Source organism: Castanea sativa, chromosome 9, assembly GCF_040712315.1.
Source record: "Castanea sativa cultivar Marrone di Chiusa Pesio chromosome 9, ASM4071231v1".
NCBI lineage: Eukaryota > Viridiplantae > Streptophyta > Magnoliopsida > Fagales > Fagaceae > Castanea > Castanea sativa.
Window position 1 is genome coordinate 42,388,126 of NC_134021.1, and position 12,274 is coordinate 42,400,399.

Below are 12,274 nucleotides of genomic sequence, written 5' to 3' on the forward strand. Positions count from 1 at the left end.
TGTAAGTTGAAAGGTTACAATCACATCAACATGTAAAATACTATTAAAACGCGCCACGTCAACAAATTCAAATTCCCCCATGTTTCCTTCCCTGAGTTCTCCTCCTGTTAGAAACCTCCACGAGTTAAACGAACCGAAAAACAAACAAAAAGTAACGCAAAAAGTCACAAAACCAAACCAAAAACCCACAAACAAAAATACATTAAAAACGCAATCAAATCAAATCAAATCAAATCAAACCTCTTCTCTTCACTTCTCTTCTCCTCTCTTCTCTTCTTTTCTACTTCTACTTCTATTCCCACCGTTCCCACTCTCTCTCGCTCTCTCTCTCTCTCTCTCTCCTTTTCTTTCTGTTCTTTACTTCCAAAACCCAAAAAACCAAAACCACAAATTCTATCACAAACCCTAAATCTAAACCCTAATCTCCGCCGGGAATGCCGCCGGCGTCGGCGGCGGCAATGGACGTACGGTCTCCGATGGACTCCACGCAGTCTCAGAACCCTAATTCCGATTTTTCTTTCAGTTTCGGCGATTTCTCGGATAATCGGATTCCCAGCTCCAACTCTTCCAGCTTCGAAGCTGCCGCCGCGGCGGCGGCGGCTTCTTCTTCGAATGTCGCCCGGGCGGGCTCTAGGGCTCGGCCGAGGCTGGTCAAGCTGAGGAGGCAGCAACCGAGGTCGAAGTCGGTCGCGGCGAGCGATGCGGGGCCGGGTTTTAACCCGTTTCGATCGGATTCCGCGTCGAATACGGTAAGTAGTAGTGGTAGTGGTAGTAGTAATGGTTTTGGATTATTGAATGGTGATGCTAAGGGTTTTGTGTTTGGTGCTGATGGTTGTGGTAATGGTAAAGGTAATGGTAATTTATGTGGTTTGGATACGAATTTGGGTTTGGGTGAGCGTGTGGGGAATGTGGGTTTTGTGTTTGGTGCTAAGCCGAGTGAGGAAATGAGAGTGAATGGTGAAAAGGCGGGAAAATCGGATGTGGGTGATGCGGGGAAGGTGGAAGCAAGGTCTGGATTGGAGGATGGGGAGCTCAGTGATGTTGGTTTTGTGTTTCAAGCTGATGGGAGTGGTTTGGGTTTGGATTTGAACAAAAAAAAGAGAGAAAGTGGTGAATGTGGAGATAAATTGGGCTCTGAAGGTAGTGGGGGAATGAAGTTAATGACAAAAACCGAATGTGGAAAGGATGGTATTGTGAATAATGTGTTTGGTGATAGTCGAAGTGATCTTCCGTCGAATTTGAATTCAGAGAAGGGAGAGTGTGGTGAGCGTAGGGAAAAGTCGGATTGTGATGGGGATAAAGTGAATGTGGAAGCTGAATTGGTGACTGAGAGATGTGCTGATAAGAGCGATTTAGGGTCAGCTTCAGTCTCAGAAAAAAGAGAATTTGGTAAGAAGGTGAGTACATTGGATTGTGAAATTAATGACATGTTGAAAACTGGGAATGTAGTGGAGCTTGGGAAGAATGATGATCAGGATTTTGTGTTTGGTTTTAGCTGGTTTAATTCGGTGTCAAAGAACTTGCCAAAGAGAGAATCTAGTGAAAATTTTGAAAATATGGTTTCTGATATTGAGGAGATGATGAAAGCGGAGTCTTCTAGTGTGAAAGCTACTGCTATTAACTTCAATATCAATGGTAATAGGAGCTTGAATGACAATTGTGATATGGGAGCTTTTCCAATTGGAAGTGATAGTCAGAAAAGTTTTGGAAACTGTGGAAGCACTACGACTCAAATCAGTGATTTGGGTTCTGATGTTGAAGGTAAGGGAAAAACTGCATTTGAAAGTAGTAGCAATGTAGCAAAAGCTTCTAGCACAAGTCCCTTATTTGAACTCCCAGATGAAATGAGGAAAATGAAAATTGATGATTCTGAGAATGTTGATGGTGCTGACCAGACTGAAGATGCAGACAAGAATTCGTGTGCCAATCCTGGGGCTGCATTTGTGTTTAGAAGCAGCAAAGAGGCTTCTGACTCCTTAAACCAAAGTTCGGCAACTTGTGCTTCTATTGGAATTTCTAGTTCCGAACCATTTACTGCTCAGCCAGAAGTCAGTAAGGATTTTAATGAGGTCCATTTTCCTCAAGGTCAAGTAAATGATGATATGCTACCGAATGCATCTGCGCCACCATCTTCATTCTCATCAATTGGTCTTGACTTAAAACCAAATATAAGTGCTTCTGCAATACATTTCACAGGTGCACATGAAAATAAGGATGGAGATTGTTCTACAAGCAATCCAGATGGATCAGGGGTTTCATTTACGGCCTTCAGCACACCAAATTGGGATCCTTCTTGCTTTAAAGAGAATTTGTTTCCTGAAATAAATAAAAATTCGGAATTCTCGGTAAAGAATAGGTCTGTTAAGGACAAAAGATCAAAGAAAAAGAGGGGAAAACCAAAGCCGCCTTCCCTAAGTAAGCAAAAGCTGGGGCAAGAACAAGATAATGTAGCAAAGGAAAGCAGTTCCCAAGAAAACCCAGGCACACCTGGATGTTACTCACCCATGGATTTTTCTCCCTATCAGGAGACCACAGCAGCAAATCCATGTTCAAGAGAAGCTTCTGTGACTTCACAAGAGTTCTCCCATCCAGATAATAATTTTGAACCCTCAGACCTGCAGTCAGAAGTTCATAATGACCCTAAAGATGAAAATTTGGCTAATGCTGCAGGGGTTGATATTAATAAAAGGGAGCAGAGAAATGAGGAGAACTTTTGTTGTCGCAATGGAAGTTCTTTTGGTAGTGATTGCTCTTCAAAAGGATTCTTTTATGGAGCTGATACAACCTTCTCTGGCTCTAAAACTGAGCAATTCTGCAGCAGCAGTGCTGCTGGTGTTGCATCTACAGATACTAGAACTGATTTCAGCTTAAATATGGAGAGGCAAGAAAACAATTGTAAAACACCATTTTATTTTGGTTCGAGTTTGGAAGATACAAAGGAGAGACGTTTTACATTTTCTGCATCATCATCTGCACAAGGTAGTTTACCTGCAACTGCAATGAAGCGTTCATATAAAAAGAAAAGTAGAGCAAAAGTTGGTCGTGATTCATCTCTTGATACTCGATCATCTGCTGCCCAATTGTCACCCCGTACCAGCCCATCTTCACTTTTTGACAAAGAGCATAAATCTGAAGTGCATGAACAAGTCAAGCAAGGGCATATTTCTTACTCTGCTGCCATTCAAGAAGCCTGTGAGAAGTTGCGACTCAGGTGCTTATTGCATCATAATAACTTAACAGTCTTTTCATCGTAATGACCTAACAGTCTTTGAATGTTTTTCTAATCAGCTATCTTGATAATTGGTTATGCTGCTTTGATCTACATTAATTTTATTCTTCTGATCAGCTTTCTTGATAATTGGCTATGCTGCTTTGATCTACATTAATTTTACTTCATCTGTGAGAATATGTATTTATTATTCATGTGTATTATTATTCGATTTACATCAGGGGAAACAAAGCTTATGCAAATGGGGAGCTGTCTAAAGCTGAGGATTTATACACACAAGGAATAATTTCTGTCCCTTCTAGTGAAAGATCGGGATGCTGCCTTAAGCCTCTTCTTCTGTGCTATAGCAACCGTGCAGCTACACGGAGGAGTCTTGGAAGAATAAGGGAAGCTCTAGGGGACTCTATGATGGCTACTGCACTAGATCCCAACTTTTTGAAAGCTCAAATGAGAGCTGCAAAGTAAGACTGTCATTTGTATGATTTCAAATAATGAGTACAAAATGATTTATCTGGCTCTGGAATCTGGATTTATTAACAAAAAGTGCATATATTATTTATAGGAAAAATAATTTCTTCCAATTAAATGATATGCTATACCAAATTGGATGGTGGGGTAATGTGAGTCTTGTAATGATTTAGGTGGTTGCTTCTTATAATTTGGGATATTAGTCATCATTTGGATCTTATTTGAATAATTTAGAAAGAGATTATATGTCTATAATCTTCACTAATGAAACTACCATAATGAAATATGGCAATTACGTAATTTTAGAAGCATATACATAAGTGCTGGGTTTTGTAATGCTTTCTTCATTTTATACAAAGACATTGCATATAATAAATATTTTTCTCCCGTAGTTGTCACCTTGTGCTTGGGGAACTGGACGATGCAATTCAGTGTTTCAATAAGTGCCTGGAATCAGGTGGTGGTATTTGCTTGGATCGGAAACTCATAATAGAGGCTGCTGAAGGCCTTCAGAGGGCTCAGGTACTGAATTTCTTTTCTGTTATATTGGTAGTGCCGATGTGATCATGTTATTATTATGTTGATTCAGAAAGGGTCTATGTAAAATGTACATCAATAATTACATTTGAATTGCTAATAAGCTATAGCTCAAATGGCAGTTCCCCCTCCCCTAAGGATGGGGTGGAGGGTGTGGTCGTGGGATTAAGACCTGCTAAGTGTGTATGCAACTTAAGAAGGTCGTACCCAGTGCACAAAGCTCCCACTTTTGTGGTGTATGCAACTTAACAAACAAAAAAATAATTAAATAATTCATTTTGGAGATTTCCCCAAAATTAAAGTATCTGATGGTGTCACTTAGTATTGAGAGTTTATGCTTCGTCATTGGGCTGAAAATGGAATGTGGATCTCGGTCAACCTAGCTCTTTTACTACTTTCTACAGATCAATGTTAGTCATTGTTTTAATTTTCTTGTTGACTTCATTTTGTTAATATTTTGAACACAATGTTGCTGTTATTTTACTTTCTGCCCAATAATCCCTGAAGATTTTGTGTACAAGTAGAAGCAAGAAATTCCTTGGTTTCCATATTACATATCACAAACATAATCTTAAATTAGTATGATGTCTCAGTATTCTCAGATTTGGAATAATGACCTTATATACTATTTTTTTTCTACATCATAAGTACTGCTCACAAGTGGGCGATATTCTAAGTAGATTTTTTATGCTATTTGTCTTGTATCAAATCAGCAGCAGGATATCCAGAAACGTCATGATTTCTTTAAAGCCTAGAGATAAGACATTTTTTTCCTCTTGGATAACTCAGGGAACCTTTCTAAAGAAATGCCCTTTGGAATTGGACGCACCTATAACCAGTAAAAAATCTATGGGAAATTGACCCCACCTGCCACAGCATTCACTCTAAAGGGCTAAGTAGTTTATTATCATGCCCAGGAGCAGTAGTGACGAGACTTTTTCTAGAAACATACATCAGATATCTCAACCTATGTAGCTTCTAAGTAAGAGCTTGAATTGTTTAATGAGTTAAAAGTGATAAGGTAAGGCCTTGTTAAGCAAGAGTATATGTATTCTTTGGCAAGTAACAATCACTAAATACATTTTTGTGACCTACTTTAGATAATTTTTTTAATCCACTGGTAATTTTTGTCATACCAGTGTGTTAATTACCAATTTTTGCCAGTTGTTTAGCAGCATATTACATGATATGGAATTGATCCAAGATCCAGATTTTAAGGTTATGTTGAAGATATATGTTAAATTGAGATCAGTTTTAAGGAAAAGAAAATGTCACTCTGGAATGAGCACTCGAAGAAATAACAATGTAAGAATGCCTTTAGACAGATATGTGTTGCAGATAACCCCAATTATCATGTATTGCCAATGGACATTCTTCAATTTCAAATCGAGCAATGGATAATAGAAGGAAGAGAAATTTTATAGTGCATAATGTAGAGCCTCAAGCTTGTTCTTAGACACAAAGCTGAACGATAGTATTAACAGCTTTAATGATTGGAGAGACGGGAAATGAAGTTGAGATTATTTTTTCCTTTTTGGTTGGGATTGGTAAGTTACGGAGGTTCCCCCTAGTGCGATGCCAAGTGCCTTTCACCCAAAGCGACAAGTCATGGGTTCAAGCCCAAGAATCAACTCTCCGCACAAAGGGAGTTTTTTTTTTGGGGGGGGGGGGGGGGGTTAAGACAATCTCCAATCACCTTTCCCAAACCTTTCAAAATTGGAAGCTTTGTGCTCCAAGTATAATCTTTTTTGGATTGCGAAGTTACACATGCATCCAGTGGGTCTTGAATTCACAACCTCATTCTCCATGTTCTTCTTACAAGGGGAATAGGTGCCATTTGAGTGTTTTAGCTAGAATTCATTGGCAGGAGATGAAATTGAGAATGATTTAATTTTTTTTGAATAAAGAGCAATAACAGAAACCTAATCAAGATAATAATGGCCATCCTGCACTGATTCTTCACACCTCTCCCCAAGCCTGACTGGAAAAGATCTGATGTATGCCCAAGAGCATCACATGGATTTTTAAGTTCACCAGTTGAAAGAATGAATGAATGAAAACAAAATGTTGAATATAACATACAAAGGAAAATGAATAGTGCAATTAAAAATAACCTTTCAAAATGTTCAGTGACCTACTGTTCTCCAGAGTCATAATAGATGATTTATATTGTTTTAAGTATTTTTGTATTTGTATGAAATCTATATGTTTCTCAAGTATTCATGATTTATATAAGATACAGTTGTAAATTTTAAAAGCTATGCACTTGGTACCTAATTGATCATGTTAATATGCAGTTATGCTTCCTCTTGAACTTACTGATCTCTTGGGCAATCATATTGTGTTACTGATATCTCTGTTTTTCTTCTGCATGGGAATGTTTCTGTGTTTCTATGCCTAATGTTTCAATAAAATACTAACCACGTGCTTCTTTGTTACTAGCAGAAAGTGGCTGAGAGTACAAAACATTCTGCCAAACTTATGGAACAGAGAACTTCTGATGCCACTCTTAGTGCTTTACAAATTATTGATGAAGCTTTGTCAATAAGTTCATACTCAGAAAAATTACTTGAAATGAAAGCAGAGGCCCTTTTGATGGTCTGTAATTACTCAACTTACTTGTCCACTCATTTATCATTGTTTTTAAGTTAAAGTCATTCAATGTAGGATAGTTGACAACTGCTCTTTGTGTAAGTCTATCTTTTTTAAGCCCGAAGTATTGGTCTCAGCTGTGAGTATACTATTTTGTGGCATTTTGCAGTTGCGGAGGTATGATGAAGCAATTCAGCAGTGTGAGCAGAGCCTTTATTTTGCTGAAAAGAACTTCGCATCATTGAGCACTGGAGCAAATATGGATGGTTCTGAGTGTGAAAGTTACTCATCTGTTAGGCTGTGGAGGTGGTGCTTGATATCCAGGTGCTACTTTCATTTGGGAAGGCTTGAGGCAGCTCTTGATTTGCTTCAGAAGCTGGAAAAAGTGGGATCTATTAAAGACAAGTACTACACAATCTTTATGAAGCAGAGTTTATTTTTCCATTTGCCAATTTTAATCATGACATTTCTTACTTTTACTGGCTTTATGGAGGTTTCTGATGCTAATTTCAACTATGTAGGAATGGATTCAAGAATTTGGAATTGTCCATTTCATTAGCTGTCACCATACGTGAACTTTTACGCCTTAAGGTATCTCATTTTTTCTCTATAAGTTCAATTTGGAATCTGAATTCCTATAATTTGAATTTCAAACTTTTTCATTTGTATCTTGTGTTGCGTAACTGTTGCTATATCAATTATGAAAGATGGAATTTTCACAATTACTAGGTTTTGATGAAATTGATTGAGGAACTGGTTGTTATGGATATAGCACATCCAAGTAAATAAAGAGATTTATAAATATGTATGGGAGTGAATGGATTGGTATGTTACTTTTTGTAAGATGCAACTCCTGACTTGCTCAACCATTTTGTTGGCACATGAATCTTACTATCATATTAATCAACTCTTTAAGGATCTGCATATATCCTATTGATTTTATTAATTTATTTTACCATTCTTGTAAACAACAGAATGCAGGGAATGAAGCATTTCGATCAGGGAAGTATACTGACGCAATAGAGCACTATACCGTTGCTTTATCTAGCAATGTTGAATCACGTCCTTTTGCAGCAATCTGTCTTTGCAATCGTGGTGCAGCATACCAAGCTTTGGGCCAAATTGCTGATGCTATTGCAGATTGCAGTCTGTCCATAGCCCTTGATAGAAATTATGCTAAGGTATGCCTTTGAGTGTGTACTTAGTGTGCGTTTGGCATTAGAGTTTTACTTAGCTTATTTTACTATTTAGCTTATTTTTGGTACTATTCATAGGTCCCACTGCACTTTTTGGTTTTATTCATGGGTCCTATTGTACTATTTCATTTAACTTTTTTCTTTATCTACAACACTTTCAGCAAAAAAATTTCAGTTTCAGCTAAATAAGTTGTTCCCAAATGGGCTCTTAGTGTCATATTTTATTTATTGTTTTAGATACTGTGTAGTGATGCGAAAGGAATCCATGGATGCATCTTTTTGATTTTGTTGGCCATTAAAGATTACGCTAAATTGTGACTAAAAGCACTTTGTTTATTTTGAATATTTTTTCTCTTATGATTACTAGTTAGTAATATGAGCTGTAGTTACTGATCTATTAAATTGTGATGGCACTTTGTAAACTTTAGCAATATGGATGATATTTTACCGTTGTCATTTGTCTCTTTTTTAGGAGAGAAGTTTGTTTTCCAATATTGATCTGCTACTAGATTGATGTCTTAGCTTATATATGATCCTCTGATTGATATGCAGAAGGTAATTTAATCAAGGTTAATCAACAATGTGTGATTTGTTTTTAAAAATGGTCCATGATCCGTTCTGTGATTGACACATTCATATATAAAATATGACACTCCTGTCCTATCTTCATGTTTCAGCCTGTTTAGAACGGTTATGACTTGATGCCTTCTAGTTAAATTTTCTACACGATATAGTAGGTGGTGTGTAATGCTTTACAAGGTTTGACTTTTCTTGATGCCTTCTGATTTTAATGGAACATGAAGGCTTGTTAGTAATGAGAGTGGAAAACAGGAAAAGAACATAGGAAAATGCTGTTTCAAACTTGTATGACATGTTTGGCGCTTTTCTTTACCTATTAAGTAGATTGTGGGTAATCAATCCTAACTTATGCAGAGTTTTTTTTTTTTAATAAATTTGAGAATTCATGCTTCTCTTTTACTTAGCTGATTTTTTTTTTTTTTTTTACCTTCCCAGTATAGAATGTCAATAATATTCTTTTCTAAGTAGTCCTACTGTCCTACTCAATCATAATAATGCCCCATTATTATTCAGTTTATTTTAAAATTTAATCAGCAATTTTATTGCAGAATAGTTTTGTACATAAATTGGTTCCTTTATAGTATTTCAGTGACTGAGATCCTGCCCTTCTACAGGCTGTTTCTAGAAGGGCCACCCTACATGAGATGATCAGAGATTATGGACAGGCTGCTAGTGACCTTCAGAGGCTTGTATCCATTCTTGAAAATGAATCTGGTGAAAAAGTCAAACAGTCTGGCACACCATCCAGTGTGAAAGAGTTAAGGCAAGCTCGACGCCACCTGCCTTCAATGGAAGAAGAAGCTAAAAATGGAATTCCTTTGGATTTTTATAAGATTTTGTAAGTTATTAAATCTCAATTGCAGCCTTCCAAACTAGTATTGCCAGACTGCCTTATATATTTTGTGTTGAAGCCCATAGTTATTATTCAGTCCAAATGAATTCTAAATGATGGTGTCTAAAAACATGTTTTGTAGTTGTTTCCTGTTTTAAAAGTAAAAAGGGAATGGGGGGAATTATCATGCAACAGGAATGTTGCGTTTTACCCAAATTTCTCTGGGTTATCTATGAAGTTCTATGGTGAAAGTAGGGCTGATTGCTAGATGTAATAAACAGGATACAGAGTATTGTGAATTTAAAGTTATTGAAGCTTTTTGTCTGTGGCTTCTGCCTAGTTTCTGCTTATTTGAAACTTCCATGTTATACTCACTACTTTAAATCTCAAATGCCAGGGGAATCAAACCATCTGACACAGCATCTGATATCAAGAAGGCATACCGTAAGGCAGCTCTCAGACATCATCCAGACAAGGTTTAAAGCTTTTTGTAGTTCATACCCTTCATTTTAGAATATTTATTATGTGAATTCCAGACTTGTTACTCATTGTAGGGGGTTTATTCTAATCTTTGTTTTGTTTTTTCTCTTTCTTTTGGTGGGCTTTAGGCTGGTCAATTCTTGGCAAGAAGTGAAAGTGGAGATGAGGGGCGACTCTGGAAGGAAATCTCCCAGGAGGTTCACAAGGATGCTGATAGGCTTTTTAAAATGATTGGAGAGGCATATGCAGTGCTATCAGATTCCACTAAGGTTTGCCACCCACATAATGAGAGTAACTTGAGAAATATTTATGCATGATCACACCATTTTTCCATTTTTTGCAGCATTACTTATATTTGCACCACTTATTTCTGCTATTGCAACCTTTGTACATGTTTTGCTTGATGTGGGGGGTGTGTCTCTCTTTCATGTTCCATGTGAAGGAAAGATGTTAATCTGACTGCTTAAACCTCAATTAGAAAAAATGATTTTTGCATTAGGAAAGGCTTGTAATACTTACTGGTCTACCAACAGAAAATAGCCATCCCTGGTTTTTGCATGGATTCCTTCTTTTCTATATTTTTGTGTTGAAAAATGTAGTACTTCCTTTTGATCAACCATTCTGTGAACAGCGCTCACAATATGATCTTGAAGAGGAAATGAGAAAAGCCCCAAAAGAATGCCATGTAAGCAGCAGTTATAGAAGATCTTCAGATCCTTACAGCTCTCAATTTGAAAGAAATTCGAACAGACGATACTGGCGGGAGACTTGGAAGACATATGGAAATTCAAATTTTCGATGGTGAGATTCAACTGGTAACAGTCATATATATATTTAGTAACCAGGTCATGGCAGCTTATGACTCCAAGTTTCACGAAGGATCTGTGGAAGTTTCTGGGTACTGATCTAGTCAGGTAATTAACAGTCAAATAATGCATTCTGTTGGAAGTGACCCTGCCCATTGGTCTATAAATAATTTTATCATGTCGATATTGCAGTTTTGAGCTTGAGGATTCTATTTAATGTAAAGGGTCTAAAGGGAATAATGGAGGAAGGAGTTTTGGTCCTGATACACTGGGAATGTTCATATACACAACTTACTACGAATTTTTTGCCTTGCATCTCAACCCTTCAGCCAGCGCATATTATGAAGGAAGAAGAGTTGGGAGTGATCGGTGTGCCTCATTTTTGACAGAAAAAGAGTGAATGTTAATTTTGTAATATTATTATTTATAATCAATCAATATCTATATTAATATTTAATATCTAAAGTAGAAGTGAAATTTTTAATGTTGTTATGCTCTTGTTAAGCCATTTTATCTGTCATGTCATATATATATATATATATATATTATCTTTATGATTTCTCTTTATTTTTTATAAAATAATTAAATAAAGATAATGGACAAAAATTTTGATGTGCTCCACTACTATTCAATTGGTGCTATTTTGTGGGTTCCAATTAGTTCAACTGGTAAAGTCTATGATGGTTGTATAAGAGATCTAGGGTTCAATCCCCACCTACACTTAAAACTGATTGGTGTCTTGGTCTGATGATAAGGAGCTATCATCAGGAGTGAACGTCATAGGTTAAAACTCTTTCTCAAAATAAAAAAAAAAAATTTGGTACTATTCATTTGTCTTAAATGCAAATGTTATTATTCCAAATTACAAAACATGACTATTCATTATACAATGTTTGAGTATTCAGCCAGTCAAAATGATTTTAAATTTTCATTTTTCATTTTTCTAATTTCACATAATTGTTAAAATTGAATAATTCACTAGCTTTTTAATGGACACAATTAGAATTTTAAGTATTCAAACTAAATTTTTTTGTGATCACAACCTTATTCTTCTCTTGTTTACAATTTATTTAAGGTTTGCAATGTTATATCTACCAATGTACATTTTAGATACAATCGCCTTATTATCTACAACAAAAAATTGGTGCAATACTAGTTGTTCTCCACATTTTTCAATCAAACTTTAGTCTTCATCATTTTGAGACCAAATGATTGTTTTTGTTAGAGATTTTCAAAGTTAAGTCGGCAATTCGAATATCATAGAGGTGAACAAAACTTGCAATCAGAAATTATCTTCTTCTATTTTTCTTTTTTCTTCTTTTTGTTGGTATTCTTGCATTTAGTCTTTGTAAAGTGTTTTTGTTGTTTTCTTTCCCAAAAATTTCGATGATATTGACTTTTGTTATTGTTAATTGACTTAAAATTGGCAACAAAATTTTATTTGGCCCATCATAGATGTAGAATTTCTTAATATTAATAAAAAAAAAAACACGTTGATAATGAAAAATTCTTATTTCCTTTATATTTGAACAAAATGGTGGATTCATAAATTTTT

General features: G+C 36.2%; 1 protein-coding gene across 3 annotated transcripts; it reads left to right on the plus strand.

Moving 5' to 3' along the window:
• Nucleotides 1–205: 205 nt before the first annotated feature.
• On the plus strand, nucleotides 206–11,211 carry LOC142610515 (uncharacterized). Of its 3 annotated transcripts, none has more exons than XM_075782326.1 (12): nucleotides 206–3,211; nucleotides 3,451–3,690; nucleotides 4,090–4,219; nucleotides 6,680–6,832; nucleotides 6,996–7,231; nucleotides 7,348–7,417; nucleotides 7,801–8,007; nucleotides 9,216–9,439; nucleotides 9,831–9,909; nucleotides 10,042–10,182; nucleotides 10,545–10,827; nucleotides 10,912–11,211. In XM_075782326.1, exons 1-11 carry the CDS (start codon nucleotides 435–437, stop codon nucleotides 10,716–10,718), a joined length of 4,431 nt encoding a protein of 1,476 aa, XP_075638441.1. In that variant the 5' UTR covers nucleotides 206–434; the 3' UTR covers nucleotides 10,719–10,827; nucleotides 10,912–11,211. The 3 variants fall into 3 exon arrangements, with proteins under 3 accessions (XP_075638441.1, XP_075638442.1, XP_075638443.1); XM_075782327.1 differs by having other exon boundaries at nucleotides 206–3,206; nucleotides 3,446–3,690; XM_075782328.1 differs by lacking the exons at nucleotides 7,801–8,007; nucleotides 9,216–9,439; nucleotides 9,831–9,909; ... (1 more) ...; nucleotides 10,545–10,827; nucleotides 10,912–11,211 and adding an exon at nucleotides 7,556–7,693.
• The last annotated feature ends 1,063 nt before the right edge of the window (nucleotides 11,212–12,274 follow it).

Bases quoted from the DNA above. Each gene is read 5' to 3' on its own strand.
- LOC142610515 (XM_075782326.1), top strand. From the start codon at position 435: ATGCCGCCGGCGTCGGCGGCGGCAATGGACGTACGGTCTCCGATGGAC. The intron at 4,220-6,679 runs GTACTGAATTTC...TGTTACTAGCAG, and splicing joins AAGGCCTTCAGAGGGCTCAG to AAAGTGGCTGAGAGTACAAA. The intron at 9,910-10,041 runs GTTTAAAGCTTT...GGTGGGCTTTAG, and splicing joins TCAGACATCATCCAGACAAG to GCTGGTCAATTCTTGGCAAG.